We start from the raw sequence: 22,494 nt of genomic DNA on the forward strand, positions 1-22,494 counted from the left end.
ATTAGGACAACAGCTCCGACTGAAGGAGCCCCTTAATTAGAACGCTTCTTCTCGAGCAAGAAGTATCAGCGACTTCTCGCGGGATACCTTGGACTCGTCGAGACTCGCCGCAAATTGCGCGTTTAATCGCGTCTGTTCCGGCTTACCGAAGTGGCTCGGTACAATTGGAGGCTCCTCGTCGGCGGAGTGGAACAGGAGAGAGTCGCTCGCGTCCCGAACACATCCCCGGCGTATTATCCGCTCGACATAATCAACGAACATAAATCTCTGTTGCAGGTGCGCGGCCGGTGCGCAGCGGTGCGCGATGGGACGGCGATGTCGCGTCGGTGGAGACGCGCGTGCACGCGGCTGCGTCGCGCCGTCGCGACGCTGAGGAGCTCGTCGGGGCCTTAAATGGGAGCGGGGGTGTCCGAGGTGTCGGGATAGCGCGACGCCGACGTCGACGACGACGACGACGACGACAACAACGGGACGGTGGCAAACTCGAGTCGCTCGTCGAGGACGGACCGCCCGCGCCGTGTCGCGATAGAGAAGAAAGCAGGAGAACGTCGCGGAACGACCGAACGCGAATCGCGCGCCATGAGGATCGCGTGCGTCTTCTGGATGCTGCTGTCGCCGTTGCTGGCCCTCAACCTGTCGGGCAGCAACGTGACCAGAGGCGGCAGCGCCATCAAGATCGGCTCCAGCGACAGGGGCACGATCTCCAAGGGCTTGAGCGTGGGCAGGGGCAACTCGGGGGTTCGCATCGGCGGGAGCAGGTTCTCGAATTCCACGAGGCAGCGGCCATTACCGACTACCACGACCACCACGACCAGCACGGTCGCGCCGCCGGAGCGCTTCACTTACGCGCCGCAGTCTTCTGTGGGGAACAATTACAACATCACCGGTCTCAAGGTGAGTGGCCACTCTTGCCGCTCGGGGCTTGTGTTTCTCATTAGGAGATTCGTTTGAATGGGGAGCGATAAATGATAATTCGCTTTTCGTTTCGTTTTTCCGGCTAAAGTTTCGCTCGCGATGTAGAACTGAGAGCCGACTCACTCGGAGTCGAGTGGTCGATTTCATTCGTATACGGTGAGTTTCGCGCTCTAATAAATCGGCGAGTGAGTGTTACATTTCACGAGTATATTAATTTAGATAATAAGCGATAAGTAGCGCTCTAAATTTTTTTCGACTGAATTTTTCGACTCGAAATGTCGACAGCCGACAGCCGACTTTGTCAGTCGACTTTGAGCGATCTTTCATTCATGAAGAGTGAACTCCTCACTCGTGATCGTCGAGTAAATATTTGCATTCGACGTAAAGAATGAATTTGATCTTTTCTCTGTCGGACTCTGTTGGAACGGACTCGCTCAAACAGATTGAAACATTCACTCGTATGAATTAATAATCCACTCTGAGTTTGAATTAAACATTCACTGCTGCGATTCCGAGAGTGGCGGTATTTTCGCTGTCACGTCGGATGTATTTTCACTCCGACAGATTCGGTGAAGGTATAATACTCGTAGGTATATTCGCGATCGGAAAGTCGCGAATAGACAGTGGCAGGTCGTCCTTCTCGCTCGAGGAATAAATAATTCGTTCGAATTCGATCGACGACTGAGATAAGAAGATTGCTCGCGAAGAAAGCCGATGGCGGACAAAATGCGGAATAAAAATTCTTTCGTTAATTACCTCGAGATGTACGCTTGTTGATTTGTCCTCAAAGTTTCCGCCGGGCTTTTCTTTCAAGAACACACAGAGAGTGTTTTACTGCACTTAATTATTCTTCTCGCCAACTTCCTCTCTCCCCTTCATCCACTTCTTTGCTCTCTCCGCGACCTCACAATTCCGTAAACAATGGGCTTGTCACGCGATCCTTGCTCCGCGAATTTCACCACGGAGTCCTCTCTTCTGTTCCGCCTTAGCGGAATCGGTTTTAGTTAGATGACCCCTCAGATGAATTATTTCGCGAGCCGCTCGTTTAATTCGCATTAATTAGCTCTTTCTGCTTGCACGCGCGAATCATTCCCCGTCACGGGCGTAGCCTCGTCTAAACGGATTTGACGAAAACTTCTTCGGCTTATCGTCTCGGGAGTATTCGAGAGCGCGGGAATAACCGCCTTTAATGGATGTTAATGAATTCGCTCGCATTAGCCGGGAGTGATTACGTCGTTACCTTTTGTGCCCAAGACCCGCACGAGAGAGGAAATTCTCCGCGACCCCCTCCCTCGTCTTCCCGACGAATTCATGAATTTTTCCGCGGTCTCTCTGCCGCCGATTGCGCGACAGCTCAATTTATAAATCTTCCGTCCGCCCGGTGAATGTATTAATAATCGCCTTGTGCTGTTTGCGCGTCGGTACATAATTACATAAGTACATAATTACAGCTGGTAGATGCACGACGATCGATTCTGATGGCGCGATTCACCGTAAATAGTCGGGTTTACGCCACTTATCTGGACTTAAGTGGTGATTTAAGTGATGTGAGAGCACGAACTAGCAACGGCATCATTGATTTTCCCTAGTAGCTGCGGCCTCCCAGATGCGTTCGAGTATCGAAGTAAGTGCACGGAAGGCGGAATTGATCTTACTGCATAACAAAGTAGATTCCGATCACGAAAGGATCGTCAAACGTAGCCGCTTGGAAAAACTAAGTGCGCGGAATAAGAGATCGCAAAGAGATTCATATAAATTCCTCAGACTCAGCAGATTCGCGCAAATTTCTATACATTGTACACAGGTTTTTATATTTGTACGTAGATTTCTGTTAGTATATTAACGATTAACAATTTTTATTAATTACCATTACCAATTACCATTTTTAGCAATTTATTGATATTATTTTAAGAGATTATTATTTAAGAAACTAGAACCAGAACAGAATAATGACGTGCCTCTTGGCCAGAAATACAATATCAATTTACTTGATAGTATATTTGCATATTGACGGTTAAAGAATTAACGTGTGATTTTCCTCTTTCGGCGCGAATTCGGCGCCGATCAAAGCGAGATCCTACGGCAATTTGTGTATATCTGGTAATTGCACAGAGGTAACACACGGAAGTTCTGGTCATTCGGAATATCGGTGAAAGTTTTAAGCTTCTTAAACAGTAGAATCGCGCTGATATCGCCGACAGAGAACTCTACCCCACCGCTGGTAGGCCGAAATGTAAGCCGCTGTCCGTTCGCAGTCTACGCGTGCTATTCATTCGCACCGATCGATTTATGCAACAGGTGCGCGCTGGTCCATTCTTGCGGTAATAAAGTGAACGAGATGCCCTCGCTGCAGTTTTCTGATCGCTCCTAACATTGCTTAATTACATTGTCTGCCGATCGGTAGTACAGAGAGGCAGCAGTCGCGAAAAACCGTAATCGCGGCCCCATTGTAGCGGTGCGCCGCAGTTATTATGATCACATAAAAGCGTGTCATGAAAATCGCGATATTGAAAACACCGAACAAAGAAACGAAGATCGATCACCCAGTTCAATCAACCGATTATATGGTCAATAGTACCCCGGACCCGTTAAAAGCGCTCCCAACACGCGTTCGCTCTTGTTTTCGTGTGCGAGTGTCACGTTTGATGGTGTACACGTCGTTAGTTATTACGCTACGCTCTCATAAGTTTTAATATTTCGTAATACGACGTCACCCATTTTTATCAGAGCGATCAAAGCGATGGATTTTTGGAAAGGAAAAGAATACATGGATCAAACGAAAAAATCTATATTACTTTCTTTTTAATCCCGCTTAACTTAAATGAATGAAAATATAAAACGTACTGTTACAAATATGAGTAATTTTTATAAAAAACCACAAACCAATTGCTGTGATCGCCTTGGCAGTTCCAGTATTAATAACTGAGAACTCTGCAATTGATCCTTTCGAGGATGAATTTCGCGAAAGCCTAAATCATTCCGTGTATGTTTGCGCGCGCAAAGTTCAGTTTTCCATCTTATTCGCCAAAGTGCGCTTGTATTCGCAACTCGCATATACACAAAATCGCACGGAGTAACCGAGAGAAAGTCGCAAACTGTATAAATCAATAACCACCAGATGGAGACGAAACATCAGGAGATTGCGCCGCCGCATGCACGATCGTCTAGTACAACGTGTTTCCGCGCGAACAATCGTTCCGATGACGATAATGATAAAACAGTATGACGCACAACGGACGCACGCTTTCCCCGACAGACGATGGCGCACGTCGGCGCAAGCGGACGCTCATGTTTATAGTATTTGCTTCTGAACTCGAGCCATTTGTAAACGGCGGCGGCGAACGTCAACTACGTCTCGGCCGAAACTCCGCGAGATATCGTTTCGTACAACCTGTTGACGATCTCGCAACCCCCGCTGCTTTGGCAGAGGGGGTGCGATTTATCAGCAAGCCCGCGGCGACAGAGGCTCTCTCGTTTACCGCCGGTCAGAACCGGACGTGGGGACGCGCGAGTATGAGCGAGAGCGAGACAGAGAAAACGTAATAGCACGCACCTTACGAAAATTTCATCTTTCCCGTGTGACTCGTGTAACAGGTGGGCATGATGGTGCCGTACAAGTCCTTCGGTGTGAGAGAATACACCAGGGCGGTCACCACCGCCATCAACGCGCTCCAGAGAAGCACGAGAGGTCCGCGGCTGGGACTCTTCCAGCGTTACGATCTACATGTGAAAATAGCGATGAAGGAGCTCACACCCAGTCCTAACGGTGAGTGTTGCTTCATCAGTATTGTCGTTCGATTATGTAGTCGTCTCGCCAATCGTAGAGAATTTATAGAGGCTTTTTCTCGGAATGAAAGCCCAACCGATACGTGGAGCTCGCGAAAAGCAATACCGTAAACCAATCGTTTTTGAGATGTGTAAGAAATCCACACGTGCGATTGTTCAGTATCGTCTTTCAGTAAAATGTCTGGGAGGAGGACGAGTAATTTTCTAATGGCATCGAAGCGACCGAAAGAGCTCATTATGATTTCTTTCTATTCTCATCCGCTGTATCCATTAAGAACAGAAAACCAACGCTTCAGGACGATGTATAAGCTCCCGTACTTACCATCGCAAGCCAATTTATTCCTCCGTCTGTGTGGATGATCGATATTTCCCCTCGCAATCATCTAATTTTGCCCAATCAATCCTTATCTCTCGAAGAACGAGTCCACGCGTCTGTCGAAAGCGCACGGGAGACGTTGCCTTCACCCAAGAAAAAGTAATTTCAGAACAAGCGGAATCATCTGAATTTTAGAGGATTTTATTCTTATATATGGCCTCAAGAGGATTCCTCCGATATTAAGAGGAAAATATAAACACATTACTCTTAAAGTTAGAGGGATTAAATGTTGTATGTATAATGCAAATCTTATTGATTTTAATAGAAATTTCCTCTTATACACAGATTATTTAATTTTCTTTTTAAAAGGGTTATTATTTATTCTTACTGGTTATATTAGTTAATTTGTAAAAATTATGATAATGTATAGCGAAAAGTAATATATATATATATATATATTATATATAGATGTATTTCGGCTCCAGTTCTACAATAAGTAGGCACGAATAAAATAAAATTAACAAATAAATTTCTAAAAAGTTTTATTATGGACTTCATAGCTACAAAGATGTTCATCATAACCAATTGCATGAAACCTAGTTAAAGAAAGAATATATTATTCAACTTCTTGTAATAGATTATAAACTGTATTTTTCATATAAGAAGAAAATTAATTGATACAAGAGGAAATCCTCCTGAAATAAGAGGAAAATAGTTGGAATAATATCCAATAAATTTTAGATGAATGGTTTACTTTAATCGCTTTGTCGAAAGAGGAATCTATTTTCTGCAAAAGGTTTCGCTTAGAATATGAGACTATGGGAAAAATCACTTTACAAATAGAATACCTTTTTTTTGGGTGTTGCGATGGATTTTATTTCAAGTCGCTACGGGACAACGATCACAACGTCGCTTCGACTCTGTTGTGAGTGGCACTTGCCCAGTTACATAAGGCGGCTGAAACGCGGCCTTGCCATCCTTGTCCCACTGCCGTTATGTCAGCTGGCCGCTCGACCACGTGGCTGCTCTACCACGAGGTCGTTTACCCAGCTCACGGTGAGTTTACGGTGAGCGCGCTCGCGTTCGTAATACCGAACGTGTTGAAACTTTAAAGAGCCGTAACTCGCGAGCGAATTAACGTAGGAACATGGAACGAGGGAGCAATCTTCGAGACACGTACGATTCCACGGCGACGCGTCGGGAATACGTTCGAAAATTATCCCCACGCCTAATTGCTATAAATTCAATGGCAAAAGTATTCAAATAATTTTATGTATCGCTATTAGTATTACACTGCTTTTCCAGATTTATCTATGCACAGTGATTAGGTGTTCATGTGATAACAAAATATTTGTTCTAACCTAATCTAACCTGCTGCAACCTAGTTTTATTTTATTTTTTGGTTTAAAATATTTATGCAAAAAGAATTGGGTGACTGAGGTACTAAGTAAACAATCATACGATCACAATGTATTGGCTTATCTGATAAAGTAGTGCAATATTATTAGCAATATGTAACAATATTTAAACTCTTTTGACGTTAAACTTCTTTGTCGGTGGAAGTCCATTTAAAGCCTTCAGTCGAGATCATTCGAAACATTTTCATTAAAACTCATAACAATACGGGATATTTTTTATAAGTTCACTCCGCGTATTGCTTTTTTATCGCCAGCGTTTATTTGTCCGTTTTTATGATTTTTCTAGCTAATTGAGCACTTGTCAAGTTTAAATACAAAAATATACAACAATTACAAGAGCCAAGATTGCAGATGTTAATTACGAATAAAAACTTATGTAATAATGCACAAGTAAGTATAATTTTCAGATTACAGAACCTTAATTTCATTAAGATGTGTAGAGAAAATCGTTTTACATTATACAATTGACTGAAAAAGAACCAAAACGTTAAAGGTATTTTCTACGGCGGTATTGTTTTAACTTTTAGCTTGAAGTTAATTTATTTTTGCCTAGAAACTTACACTTCCTGGGTTTTTCAAAGTTAGATTCCACGCACCTTTTCGCCGAACGAATTGTAATGGTAAAACATTCAAGGACATTTTTTTTACTTCTGATACTTCAGATTTCATGATGTACACTTAATATTCTACGAGGTTGTGCGATAATGATACAAATCTTCCATTGATGCTCAAAACAGATACATAAAAACATCCGGACATTCAGACGTTATCAGTAAAAGGAGTCGCCGATCGAAGATCGCTTTTTATCACCTTTTTATCGGTCACGCGCGAGACCGTAAATCCCGACCGGCTTTTTCGGAATTGCGCGAACGCGAGGTTAAAAGAGGGGATAGGAAATCTCATAGATCGATTCGAACCCATTTCACGAGATATCAAGGGCTTTCATGGGGACAGGCTCAGCCTTTATCACAAAAAATCTCAATGTCAGAATACACGCACCCTCCGCTAGTATCGTTCTCGTATTGCTCTTAGGATATACATCAGTTCTTTAACCGTGATAAAAGGGACTCCTCGTTGCCAGTCGAATATAAAATGGGGAAAATGTAGATTACCGAATCTTCGCTTTCAACTTCGCCTGGTGACGCGAGTCACCCCTCATTTCTACGCAAGCTTATAATTTCGGTACGGCAGGAATACGTAAGGTTGTCCAACGGCGATGTCTGAAAAAAAGTCTCTTGACAAAGTAATTACATACATTGACATGTATAAAAATCGCTATTAACAAGAAAACGAGAAATGATTTCGAGATACAAATCACTCAGTTGATAGCAAGATAAAGAAAAGCGAGCGCTTTGAGCAGCTGACGCTCGTGTCGAGAAAGTCAAAACTACACGATCGTAATTCACGAGGGACACTTTGCACATCCGGCACTTTGCTCTTCTCGAAGTACTTTTATGTGCAGCGGAATCCCGCGAATATACAGCAACAATCGCAAACATGCGCGGCCTCGGCTTTAAAACACGGACGTTGTTTCGCGCTGAAGTTTCGCGGCGGAAAATTTCCCTCGGCGATATCCCGCGGCTAACTGCGAGTTTAACGAGTCTCTTGTTAGCTCCGATTAGACAAAAGAATAGCTCAGACGTCAGACGATATTACACCCCCCGCCGCTCCTCGTCGCGGCACTGTGTAATCGCACGGAGAATTCCGGGCGGTACGAGATAATTAATTAGTACAGGAAGCCAAAGCCAGGCACGCAAAGGAAGCACGCGCAGACGCTGGAACTGGGGATTATTGGAATCTCGGAGCGGATAATAGCAGCTGGTCAGGGTTATGTACGGGATGCACAACTAATTGACGAATAAACCGCCGGGCCAACGGACTGTATTTCACACGTGCGCGAGCCGTTTTCTCCTTTGAGAAGCCTAACTGTTGCTGCCGGCTGCCGGCATAAAGTTCGATGCGACTTTCGACTAGACGAACGTCTGCACACATCGCGCATCAATCTCGACGGTCGTCGATTGTTCTTCACTCTGTCGTTTTTTATTGCACTGTCGTTATTTATTCCCTATCATTTGACCGTTCGATTTTCTCACTACAATACGCGAGAATTATTTTTCGATGTGGCCTCCGGTGTTAAAATCGGAAAAAAATATTATTTCATGTTTCATGGAGATGGAATCTTCTCTTTTCCTCCGGTTTCTTTTTTTTTTTCTTTTTTTATATACACAGGCAAGCAGAAATCGCGAAATCCGCAGAATTCCGACTCAATGGCTTATAATGCATCACAGTCTTTGCCCTTCCATTGAAAATTTTTGAAACATCGGCATCCGGATTGAATATTTTAACGTGGAGAACTTCGCATCGATTCGATCGATCAGAGAAAAAGTTCGCAGGGAGGGTGATATACAAATTATTCCATTGGCTTTGGATTCTAACGGATGGAGGTGTATAGAATGCATGTATTCTACGCGTATTCTCCCGTGAGTTAATACGCGCGCTACGGCTTTATATTCAATTATTTCCGAATAGAATAGAAACGTTACGTCGACGCGGATATATTGATTGAAAGGAAAAGTCTGATATAAACAAACAGCGCGATGGCCAATCGAGCTAAACGCGAATGGAGGAACGAGGCCGAATCGAGGATATAAATCAACGCTGGAGATTGACATCGATATTTCCGATATTTCCTGATTACTTTTTTGTCATTTGCAACTCAAATGCAAAAATAACGCGCTGACGGTTCTAAGAGAACATTGAATTCTGATTCATTTTGCAGGAACCAATTCATAATTATTAATCGCAAACGTTACTAATTCCTCTTGTTCATATTTTTTAATTATTTATTTCTTTAATTATTTTTTAATTATTTATTTCTTTTATTATTTTTATACCGAACACTTGAAGTTTGTAGGCAAATTATCGTAATCGTCGCCACGGAAATCGTCACGCATAAATGTACACCGAATAATTTCATTAAATAATCATGACCGGATATTGGGACAAGCGTTTCAGTTTATCCGGATATTGATTCGCTCATCGTGCGCTTAAATTCGCCATTATTCCCGAAGTAATCAATTTAGAAACTTTTCAAATCTCTCCCACACGTTGCCGATAAATGCTTCTAAAGCTCATACGCGGCACGTTTATTTCTCATGACTCCCGCGTGCCGTTTCCTCGCGCCGTCGCCTCGCGCGCTAAATTGAGTGCCATAAGGAACGAGTGTGTGCTCGAAAGCGGTGTCGTGTTCCGGCATTCTCTCGGCGAGTCCAATCGGTCGTCGGACATTCAGAGTCGCGCGGTAAATGCGACAGTCGAGCGTGTCAATGACCGGTCATTCATGAATCTGCTATTGACGCCGGACGAAAGCTTTGGTTGGCCTGCCGTGCTCATCGGGAATCGGTGAAAAATCGGAATCGGATTGGGGAGAATCGGACGTTTTCATGCTACTGCACTCCCGGTCGGAAGAAAGAGACGTCGGGCGCAGCCCCGCCATGTAAATCACATTGGAAAACTGGTCGACAGCCAGGCGCCGCGCAGACATCATCGCGCGCCGTCCTCCTGATGGATACATCGGCTGGAGAGACTATTGTCCGGGAGCACTCGACATCTTGAACGAGCGAGATGTCGATCGCTCGGTGACGCAGCTGCGCCGCTCCGCCAGCTCGGCCCATTAAATTTTCGCGCTTTATGACAATCGCGCACGTCGACGCGGAAATTGCAAAGTGGTCGGCGGTAATTTCGCGTGCGTATGACGCACGCCGCTGTTCGCACATTCTCGCGACGATCCTGCCTGAGAAACCCCGTGAGAGGCCCCGCGCGGGCTTTTCGGCGGAAAATACCAAGCGTACAAGTTGTCGTATAACTCGTCATGATTCTTGTTAAATCTGATAGAACTAACGTGCTCGCGTGTGAGTGGGCGACGATAACGGTATCGAAATATTTCCCAATAGTGCCTTGATAGCTCTCGACAATTTTACCGGTCACTTCTGCGTAAATATGATAACAGTATCGCAGTTACGCAGGAATATTCGGTAAAATTGCTGGAAACTGTCGTTCTTGCCTGTCGGACTGTCAGTATCATAAAAATCGCTCAGAGGTATGATTGAAAGGCTGTTTGGAAAGATATGATGTATGAAAATATCTTGACATACACATTCCTCCGGACAAAGTGAAAATGCGTGAAAAATGCACGCTGTCTGACAATCATCACGTAAAGCGTTCAAAATTCTTCATTTTGCAAAATAGAGGGACCCGCGAGTTTGCGTGGTCGTATATTTCTGAAAAAGTCTCGTCACAGAGAATGACTTACCGAAAACCGGAAGCGGACCGACCGCATGGCAAATTGAACATTGCGGTTAGACACGGACACCGCGACGACTGGCATGTGCAGAATAAATCCCAAGCCGCGGGTTACGATCGATATCCTTGCTTCCGATATCACGAGGCAATTACCGGGATAGCCTTTTCTCCGACGCGATTCGGCTCACATGTTGAAAATAGAAATCCGACTGATTCACGCGACAACACCGTGAATAATGCGTGATTACGCGTGTAAATAATGAAAGAGTTTTAAGGTTTCAGCAAAATGAGATGTAATTAGAAAATTCCCTGTAAACGCGTCCAAATGAAATTAATTTCTGATATATATACAAATAGCAAACAACGTTCTCATCTACGCACAGATGTTGATATCTGTGCAATATTCGTGTATACACTTGCATGTGCCTCATATACACGAATATTGATTTTTCTATCAGGAGGGAGAAGGAGAAATGTTAACGCGTGACAAGAATGAGAAATAAATGTCACAGTGTCTTTTATAAAAATGACGAAGTTATTGATCGGTTATATCAGAGCGATATAAAATGTAACGATGGTAAAGCTAGAATCGAGTAACGCTCAACAACGACGCGATGACGTTCTGATTGCACGTGATTAACGTAGAATCATACCATGCCGAGATCAAAGACAGAGATAAGCGGGTAAATGAAGTTTCGTTGGGAAGCGTAATTTTGTAATTTCTCCTTTGACGTCGATACGCCGTCCGCGAGAACACCGGTATGGAATCCGGAAAATTTTCAAACATGATTCCACGCGCAGTACGTCAACGACGAAAAAAAAAAAATTACGAGTCGGACTCCGTTCGATCGTCGATGCAGTTTTGGAATTATTCGAGCACACATATCGACGGTTATAAAGCTAGGTTTGTGCTCGCAGCGCTGTACCGTGGAAAATCCATCGGTAATTCCAGCCGGAGTCACTAAAGGAGGTCGCGGCGCGCCTTAAGAGAGCGCTCTGCTCCTCATCAGGCCGAGCGATCAGGCCGCTCAATTTTACCGCTGACTCGATAATAATGCCGGTAATGGCTGATCGAGCCGCCGGGGCTGATCGATTATTTCAAATCTCATTAAGCGCCGCGCGCCTCAAGAACGGCGCCAGCCAAGGGAAGCGGTGGTAAGCGCGAGCTTTCGCGGAGCTTGCAAGCTACCGCCATCTGGCGAAAAATGTCGGAACGTTTTTACAAGCACGTAAATTTTAGAATTGCTACGATCCCACACATCGCAGCGCTCCGCGGAAACATCCTGTGCACGTTCCCTCAATCTTCGCCGCGTCGGTACGATTGATCGAACATCTCGTTGGAATCTTCTTTTCCCTTCTTTCCGACGTTTTAATAAACGCGAAACTATCCACGGAGGTATCCTCAGAGGAGAGAATATGCAGCCTGCGAATGTTGTCGCGCGAATATTCGCGCGCCAATTGTCTCGAAAGCAATCGGCGCGAGTTGCGAGAGGGGTCCTCTCGGACGAATTGGTTCGGAAAATATATTTCGAAGGGAAACAGCCCCGTGTGTGCGTGTTTAACTTTGTCGAGCAGTTCCGCGCTCGCGTCCGGAAGCCTCGCAAAGCCCGAGAGGAGCGGCAAAGTTTGTGTTCGCGCATAGAATTTACTACTTAAGCCGTGCCAGCGCGCTCGTGAACGCGAAGACACTGCAGCCCTCTTCGAATTCTTTCTTTCACATCGAGAGAGAGAGAGAGAGAGAGAGAGAGAGAGAGAGAGAGAGAGGAGAAAAACACGCGCGAGCGAGATTTATTGGATAAATTGCGAGCGATCTCATACGTTTTGAATTTCTACGATTCTGATCGATTTCGGCTAATCTCAGGCTCAGTCCGACACTCGACCATGCGGATTACATCACGCCAATTAATTCGGCTCAATTAATTCGGAAATGAGGGAAGTCTCTGGAACGGGTACGAGAGATATGGAAACATACTCGCGATTCGATTTCCGCTTTCCATTTGCTGATCCATCTAATCTGCGCTGAAGATCTCGGGGTGAAATAAACATCGCCCGGCGAAAAAGTCACGCGAGGACCGTTTAATGCGTATCGATCTTGTTGGAGCGGCCGTAAATTTTGCCGAGAGAAGCCGCAATCGCTGTTTCCCATTCCCATGGCGAATGCAAACGACGGCCTTTAGATATTGAGATAAAAACACGTAGCCTCTCGCTTCTCGCGTTTAACTGCTTGTATATTTTTATTATCTCGAAATTTAAGCAAGATAATTCGCAATTTAAATTGGAACCGGGATAACAGCCGCAAGGAAGAGGCAAGTTCTTCCTCGCGCAAACGATCCGCGATCGAGAGATAAGTAGCGTCTGTCGCTTTAGTCCCTCGGCTAACAACGCAAATTTCACGGCATTACGTGGCGCCACGAATCCGTCTCGCAGGAAAAAAAGAGAAAATGCGTGACGCGTCTCCTCACGAGATGATGAGAAATAATACAAGTCAGATTGACAGCGATAACGCGCGAAATCCGCATACAGCCGACCATGGATTTTTCTTTCTTTCGGGATGACGTGCGAAAAAAATGGGCATTTCCAAATGCTTTCAACTTGGGAAATTTTCACTTTTCACCAATTCATCCTGGAAGAAAAAAGTCACATGATCGATCCCCTCATGGAAGCGCGAGGTGCGCTCTTTCTCCCTCTCTCTCTCTCTCTCTCCCCCTCCCTCTTTTCTCTGAGAGAACAGAGGCAGTTAAACTATTCTATTCTCTTTTTGTACCGAAGCATGTATCTAACGGGGGTGTTGCAGGTGCAAATAGATCGTAAAGAAGATCGAGAAAGGCATTCAAACTATTCCGCACAGTCGCGCATGGGAAGGGAAGGGTGCGAAACTTTACGCCGTAGTATCTGTCGGCCGTGGACGGCCGAAATAGAAAATCAAGATGCATCTGAGAAGTTCGGGAACAGGAGTTTCGGACACCCCCGTGGAAAGTATAAGCCACTGTAGCCGGACGAATGATCTTTTCTCGCGCTATTCCTCTTCGTTCCACAATCCTTTTTTCTTTCCTCTTCTTTTCTCTTCCTCTCTCTCTCTCTCTCTCTCTCTCTCTCTCTCTCTCTCACTCTCTCTCTCTCTCTCTCTCTCTTTCTTTCTCGCCCTTTTTACGGCGATAAGTACAGGCGTGCTGATTTATGTATCCTTCTTAGCCGTCTTTCCCACCCACCGGAAATGGCTTTTATCCGCTGGACGCGCGCTCCCCTCGCCGCATAATTTTGTGATCCTTAATGAAGACATAGCGACGGCGGTCAAATGTTTGTTGTCTATCTATTCTATAATTATATCCATTGTATGTGATTATAGCGTTGTATTCGGCGACTTTTTATGAATTGATTCGGTGTGTATTTTATCTGTTTCTCGAATTTACGCCCCGCTTTCGGATCGCGTTGAACGTTACGACGTAATTGAAATTTCACGTCATAAATCCTGATCGTATTTACGTCATGTACATTTACCCCGTGTATAACTCGCATGACGATCAAGATTTCAGAGTAATTAATCTACGGTCAATTTACCGTTCGTGGCATCTCCGTTATTTGATCGCATTTACTTCGATCAACGGCAGGTTCTCCCACGTACCGAATTGCTTTCCAAGAGGGAGAGAGAGAGAGAGAGAGAGAGAGAGAGAGAGAGAGAAGAGGGAGGGAGGGAGGGAGAGAAATTGAGACTGAGAGAGGGTGAGAGAGAAGTATTTCATCACATCTTTATAAAATATTACTGCTTAGTTAATGTGCTCTTAAACGTTATCACTTTATATCTTCTTATACAATCTATAATATATCGGTATATATTTTAACGTTTAACTTATGTCCTTTTATAAGTGTATACTTATATCTATATTATATGACACTTTTTAAACATTAACTGAGTTAACATGAAATAATTTGAATATAGTACTTGTTAATATCGGAAAACAATATTTCCACATATATTTACTACAATTAAGATCTGTTAAAGAGCACAGTGAACAAATTTTTCGAAAACAAGAACTATATAATTTACACGAATTGTAATTTATCCAAAAGCAGTACAGCTACATAGACTTTCTCTTAATTGACATAGCCTACATATATTGTTATCTTTCTCTACATAGATTCGAAATGTATATTATTCAATAACCGCGGATTTCGGCGAAATTTCTGGAGTAATCAATCGACATCCGACCTATTTGACCAAATCAGTGTTCTACGGCAGGAAAGTGCGCGTTTCGAATGTTTGTCATACTGTTTGAAATTCCAATCAAGAGACCTTTGAATTAATTGTTTTAACGTTCCTGTGTTCACTTTTTTTTTAAATGAAATTAAAAATCGTTTGTTTCCTAAAATTGTTGAGAAATGGCTTGATAAAAAATACAAGATGTAAAAGTATTTTATGATGAGATGCAAAATAGCAATTGCGTTTTACGAATAGAAATTGAAAGTTCCTCCATTCGTAACAACTTCCTTTCATCTTCGTATGATGACAAGAGATATCATATAATCGTTATGTATTAATTACGATATAGAGCTGATAAAAAAAGGAAGGAAAAAAAGAAAATGTATCATATACAAAAAGGAGCTTTATATGGAGATGGCATACTACATATCTTTCTTATTCTCCGAATAAACTGTGCATTTTTTCCCAAATCCGGAGAAAAAATCACCGCGAAAAGAGTCGCCCTGGCAAATAAGTTTCGTGCGAACTTTGTTCAAAAGAATTTTGTCGCAGGGGATAACTTTGCGTTCAATCGATTTCGCCGACGACTTGTCGTTGTTGGCGACGAAGACCGCGCATTGACCCTTCCCCGGCAAGTTCGGAGCCATCCGAACAAACGACGTCGCCTTATCGCGGCTCTATTCCGCAGATTGATGCGACGACGTCGCGCTCCATGGAGCTTAGATTGGTGCGCGTTATCGATTGGTAATTCGGGACGCAGTCTCTCAATATGTCCAGCTTAATTTTCTTTCTTATGTTATGTATCTCGGTGATGAGCCATTGGACATCAAATATTATATCGATTTTATGCCGAAAAGATGATTTCGTTTCCTTCGCGTATATGATTAAATCAAGTATGATATTGCTCGTAATATAGTCAATCTAATTAATTACTGATCGTAATTATTATTAATATGACAGCTGATTAAGTAAAATATTTAATATCTTTTTTAATATCATTTTCGTTATATAAATTTTGTTTTCCTATAAATGTGTCAGCAATTGCTTTAAAAATCCTTATAATACTATTATCGTACAATAAATATAATAATTCGATTTTTTTAAACTGCTGATATATTTGGAACAAAAGTTACACAACGTTCTAGCGCGCTATTAAATAAATTTAATTAGTTAAATTTTGTTTTCCGTTTTTTAAATAAGTATGTACTATTTTTGACGATTCTTTAAAGTCTTTAAATCAAAAGAAAGTGCACCGAAACCGATCGGTCGCAAGTATGAAACAGAATCCATCTATTGGCAATGAACGTTTGACCTGAAATCTCAAAGTGGCTTTTGTAGCGTCGAAATCCTCCGCGTGCGTTTTTCCATAAAAATAACCGCTGAAAGGTTTCGTGCGAAATTGAAGGAACAGCTACGTAATCCGATACATCGCATTTCTCGAGAAGCAAAGTAAAGAGGAATTGGTTACTTAAGCTTAGTTCTCCGCAAGGTCTCCCCGTCTTAGCCGCAGCCAATTATTTCTTTCTTTTTGCAAGACGTCTTATTCATTTTATTCACAAGTTACTTTATTATCTTTATAATAGTTAATTAAACGAAAATTCTAACAAATACTGTAATGCGTCTTTGTGTGGCATAAGAATAAATTAGTGCTCAAGAAATCTCCTCCCAAGAAATAAATTACTAATATTCATATTAAGTTACATGTACACGATATTAATTTCGTTGGGAAATTTGAACATTTGAGATTTTAATTTAGTTATAATATTCCTTCAGAAATAATCAAAGTATCGTTTAGCAAGACGACGGTTCAATTTTATGGAGGTTAAAAAATGATCGCGAAAAGAACATCAAGCATCTGATATTAATTATTAGCTTTTAAAATATCGGCGAATGACTGTTCGAATTGTCGTCGTCAACAGTACAATCATAATTAAGATGTTTCAGCATTTATCATGGCTTTCACTCTTCTCCGAGACTTGTTAGAACCGATAATATATAAAATTTATATTAAAACTACGTGTTTTCTTTTTTAGGATAAATAAGAACTCATATTAGCTGATTTATTTAGAAAAACGGATGCGTCCGTTTTAAATGAAGACGCTGTCACTGATTGGGACATTCATCTTACTTTCCGCTGACACAACAAATGTCATCAATTTTCCTTTCTGTCCTTTCTGTTCCCCTCGATAAAATATCTGTTTATGTTTCCTAACGACTGTACGTACGTCACGTTGTTTTACGCACACGCACACGCACACGTGTCTCTCGCATCTTTATTGGTAATATAACGCGAAGCAGTCGGCGATATTATCCATCCCGAGGCGATTTTCGCAACTCCGAATAAAGCAATATGATCCTTTTTCTCCCCTCGCCGCTTCGACAATCGCGAACGAATCAATCATAGGGAGGCTGCTTGCCATTCTCGATCGTCCATCAAGTACAGGTTCAATCGTACCGTGCTACGATCAAACGATAGCATCGCGACCAAGTTCTCCGTGTATACCAATACGACTCTCGACTTTCTCCCCCCCGGGTTCCTTCACCTCCCCGGCGTCACGCCGCCGCCAAGAACATTTAATCAATCTCGCTCCCGTCGCTTGACCTCGTCGATCGAATACGTCATTCCGCTGGACCACCCGTTATACAGGACCTTCTCCTAGGACGCAGCCATGCTCGGCTGTTCGTCACCCGATAAAAGAGAGGGAAATCAGATCGAACCGCTAATGGAGCTTTTCAACGGTCCCCGCCGGTTTCCCGCCGGCCAATTCTTGACCGGCCATTGATTTTTGCCCATGACCATGACGAAAGTTACAAACGATCCGCGGTAGAATTCTCCCTCTTTCTGCTATTTTTTTAGCCGACGTCAGCTTCTCTTCTTCCTTCAATAAGCGAATAGCCGGGCTCTCTCGGGAAAAATGATGTGGCGTTATGATCTCGTGGACGAATGAATTCAAGAAATGATCGCAAATACGCCAAGTGGGAATGAATGTTGGTCGAACGGATAGGAAATAATAAAAAGTAGCAAGGAGTGGATATTATTTATTTAACGTTTTGTATACATGTATAGGTGGCTTTGGAATCACAAGCATGCAGGTTGAATCGAATGGTCTGATTTACGCGGAATAAAAAAGAATCGATTGCGCGAGAGATGAAAGTCTCAACGTCACATAGCAGTCGTTTGATTGTAATTTGTAGAAAATAACGTACGAGCATACGGATTAAAAGTAAATCGGGCCAAGACGGAGAGAACTCGGCGGCAACTTTGTTTTTTATCTCGGGAGATCTCAACTACCAGATTTTTAATTTACGATAGTTTAATTAACTTTGCAGTTACTCGTGAAGGAATTAGGCTGACTGCGTCTAAAAATATATAAATAAGAATCGTAGCGCCGCGGTGTGTGAGAGAAATTCGCGCGAGATGTGACGAAATTCACGGTAGAAGTAAAGAAGTTTACGTAAGGGAAAACGGTCAAAGGAAATTGCAGTCTACACAGCCGGCGTCTCGGGGGTACGGCAGGAAAGAAGTTGGGTACTCGAGGGCGGATGTGTTTGAATGTGTACCTTCTTCGTCTCTTTGACCGAGACTGCGCTCGCGCGTGCACAATGGACTGCGAGCCAAATTGAGATATTGTCAAATACGTACGTGACGTGCTGCAACAAATTTATCGGCATTGATGAAACTGCTATGAAATTGCCGTCGATGGGCAACGGGACTCGATACGGCCAATGAGAAATCGTCTTATTTTCGTCGGAATTTTTTAAGAAAATGGATACAATGCAACATTTATAGTTTGCATTGTTTCTTCCATCCGGTTTTGCAGAATTGCAAATACTTTTACAGAGTGAAAATACAAGTATCGATGAATTGAAGAACGTATAACGTCATGTTATGCAAGAAATAAAAAAAGAGCATATATAACTTTGTGTTATGTAAAAAAAAGAACGAAAACAATTATTTGGAATATTTCAATTTTTCATATAACACGAGGCACACTTTTACATTCATTGACATTTCATTGATATTTGTATTGATAATTTTACTTTCACTCTATAAAAGCATTTCTGCATAACTAAATAAAAAAACAGTGCATGCATACGACTGCGAAAGCCGTCGTATTATGTCAGTATCTAGCGTTTAATTAAACGTTAATACTGCGAATAATTTCGTGCCCGAAGGGCCAATTAACAAGTTTGCTCGTTGATCAATCGTGAGTAATCGATAGTTTATCGAGGCTATTTTGGCGCGTTTGCTCACACGAAGGAGAATACAATACTTGTATCGATCGGAAAAGAACAATGCGTATAATCACAGACGACAAGGTTGTCCGCTATTCTTAATAAGTGAGTTTCAAAAGACACTCGTCCTGTCCAATGGGAGTATTTATCTTCCAAAGAGAGAATTCTTTATCGGATAAGGCGTATGCATTCCGAAACTTATACGAGAAATAGCGGACTTTCGTGTCTACAATTGTACTTTTCACGGAGACTGTCATATGACTATATGTCAAGCTCAAACATCTTCCACAGCAAACTTGCGACGGTGCAAATTGTATCGTTACCATTTAAGAAAGTTGTAACGTCGACGTTGAAAGCGCGAAATGTCAGAGTTGAGAGTTGTTTTGGAAATCTCTCTCTCTCTCTCTCTCTCTCTCTCTCTCTCTCTCTCTGCTTATGTGTAAAGGACCATTTCCCATACCTAACTTTTTATATTACATTTTTAAAAGGTTCTCCAGCATAAACTCTAGCATAAACATTATGCGATGTGGTTTTCGTTATATCGGTCTTCAGCTGTGCACTGATATGTGTGCCAGTGAATTCTTAATTCTTTCTTACAGTGTTATCGCGTTATCGTTAATAAACATTGTTCGACTTGGGTACTCGCTTATAATATTCATCAATCAGCCATAAACTCCAACAGAGAGAAAGGGCTGGGAGGCTTTATAACTATAGGAATAAAATAAATTCTACTCTCTCTCTCTCTCTCTCTCTCTCTCTCTCTCAGAAGAATAAATGAAAAAGCAAATGGGAAAAGCATTGAAGTAGATCATGTCCGGAGCACACGCACGTTATTTGGTACAGAGATGAAAGGAACGGAAAGGATGCAATACCTCGTCGTTGATGCCAGATGCGTATTACCTGTCTCTCTCGCCGCGGGATCGCAGCGGGGAAAGAATGCGCTTTGTGACGCGGTATAACACGTCTGGACCGACAAACGGGCGAGGGGCGAGAGGGGGAGAGGAGGACGAAAAGAGAAAGAGAAAAACCCGATGTTGGTCCGTTATAACAAAGTGAATTGTTATCGTCCGAACAAAGTGATCGTCGCGACGACGGACGGACGGACGGACGGACGGACAACGAGATCAAGGTTGGAGGGCGGAAGGTTGAGGGTGGAGGGTGGAAGAAAAACACCTGGGTCGCGAGGACGGGACAAAGGTCACTCGATAAAGTGATTTCGTCGCCGTCGCCGTCGCGCGAAATCTCGTGAGCGGAGTGTAACGCGTTATGCTTTTCAGCGGCTCGAAATGGCCCGTGTGCGAAGCGCCTTATGAATATTTGATGTCGATACCGCTACCACGTCGAATCGCCCGCGTATCCCATTACAAGGCGGACACGCTCAAGCATATTTTCGTAAGTACGCCAGCGTATGCATTATATACACAGAGAGGCGGGGGAGAGGGTCGTGTGTTGTCGGCGTACTCTGCTCGGGACGCGATATTATTTACTAACAACGAGCGGTCTTCGACGCATACAAATTGTCCTAAAGTATCCAACGTGTGCGAGAACGTGCCAGCAGCGAGAGACACGCCGATGAATAAATAGCAATTTAAATCGAAATATCTTCGGGAAAAACGATTTGTGTGGAGAGACATTCGATACTGTTAAAAGATGCCAAGGAGGAATTTTAACGAGCAAGTAATTAAAGGAGCCGTCTTTGTACTCTGCGCCAATCGGTTTTACCTATTACTATATTTAATTTACTTTATCGTGCGCATTAAATTCATAATCCACAATGTCCACAAAATCATTTAACGATCGAGTCGTCGTTTCTTCTCGCGATAAACGAGTATAACACTCTTCAGTCGCGCGAGTCTCTGTATCAAATTTACGACAGGACCGAGCGAACGACTTCGTCGCGTTTCCGATAAACGACCGCACGCACAATGAAAAACGAGTTCCCGAACCGCGGTCTTGTCGGCGCTAGGTATTATTTTTACGATAACTTCCACGTAACGTCTCGTTTACGCTCGATTCGCTAAGTGCACGGAACATCATCAGGGGTGTACACCAACGTATACAAAATTACATTTACGTTCGCATGCCAGACGATAGCTGCAAATTGCGTTTGCAAACAACGGTCGCTGGGCGTGCCGCTCATAATTTCGCCGAGTAAACAATCGTCCCGATGCGAATTCTCACGAGCGCTACTCTGCAAGTAGGGCCGCTCGTGCATTTCTCCGGCCGCTTGTCGCGGCTTAATATCGCGGTCTTCGCACGTGCGGAGGCAGCTGGTGGCGCGTGCTCACGTAGAATTCCGGCCGGCGGAAATGTAGTCAAAGTAATGCAATAAAGCGGCGCCTACCCTTGCTCATCCGTCCGCGACCTGGCCGGTTCGTCGTCGTGGCGGAAAGCTAGTGAGTGCGGAACACCCGGAGCGCACAGTTGACGTTTATTTAGCCGAGTGAGCTCGCGCGCCAATTCCTTCCTTTCTCTTCCCTCGATATCGAGCTTGTCTGAATTCTAATATCACCTCCGGTGCTGTCGCCTCAGACGGGGTTTTCTTCTGTGTTCATTTTCTTTTTCCCCTCCCTCTCTCTCTCTCTCTTTCTCCCCCCCTCTCTCTCTCTCTCTCTTCTCTCTCTCTCTGCTATTTGGATCTCGCAAGTGCCGGACAATTTATCAGAAATATTTTCTGAAATCAGCTTCAAATCTGGACTTATTTCGAGAAAGATCCAAATTGATTCGAAAGGAAGTGTAAGAACAGTTAGTGTGATTACATAAATTATTTATTCATCATCAAATACAAGTTATTAATAACTTGATTGAATTGCTCAAACGTTCAAGCGCAAACTTAATATATCAACTATTGAACGGGACATACCCATAAATAGCCAATTTAATTTTGTCAAATTTCGTGTAATTTCTTCTGAAATGAGTTATCTCGATTTCTGGTATTTCTCTTCTTTCTTCTCCTTTTTTTTTATATTTTTATTTTTATCTTTTCAGTCATTTTATATTTATCTGTTTGCGCCCTCTGCATCTCTTGTATAACATCGTACAGGATAGTGTTCAGACCTATTTATTCTATTTCATATAAGTACGTATTTATCTTCATTTTTTTCCTCTCGCTCTTTACTGCCTGTACTCTTGACTGAAGTGTTCCAATTGCCTTATAATTTCAGCAATAACTTAGAGGAATACGCTAGAACAATGATAAAAACATCTATCTATCTACCCTTTCTCTCTCTCTCTCTCTCTCTCTCTCTCTCTCCTCTATCTGCAACATATATTTTTCGCCGCCACCGACGCCGCGGCCCGTTCGTACCGCATTCGCAATCGAA

General features: G+C 43.2%; 1 protein-coding gene across 4 annotated transcripts in view; it reads left to right on the forward strand.

Moving 5' to 3' along the window:
* The first annotated feature begins 424 nt into the window (after nucleotides 1–424).
* Nucleotides 425–22,494, forward strand: part of Nmdar2 (glutamate ionotropic receptor NMDA type subunit 2) — a 126,353-nt gene continuing 104,283 nt past the window's right edge. For all 4 annotated transcript variants that reach the window (XM_025307311.1, XM_025307313.1, XM_025307312.1 and 1 more), the window contains exons 1-2: nucleotides 425–894; nucleotides 4,510–4,681. In XM_025307311.1, coding sequence (XP_025163096.1) covers nucleotides 580–894; nucleotides 4,510–4,681 — 487 coding nt within the window. In that variant the 5' untranslated portion in view covers nucleotides 425–579. The remainder of the gene's footprint in view (nucleotides 895–4,509; nucleotides 4,682–22,494) is intronic.

Source organism: Harpegnathos saltator, unplaced genomic scaffold (genome assembly GCF_003227715.2).
Source record: "Harpegnathos saltator strain DR-91 unplaced genomic scaffold, Hsal_v8.6 scaffold845, whole genome shotgun sequence".
Lineage (NCBI taxonomy): Eukaryota > Metazoa > Arthropoda > Insecta > Hymenoptera > Formicidae > Harpegnathos > Harpegnathos saltator.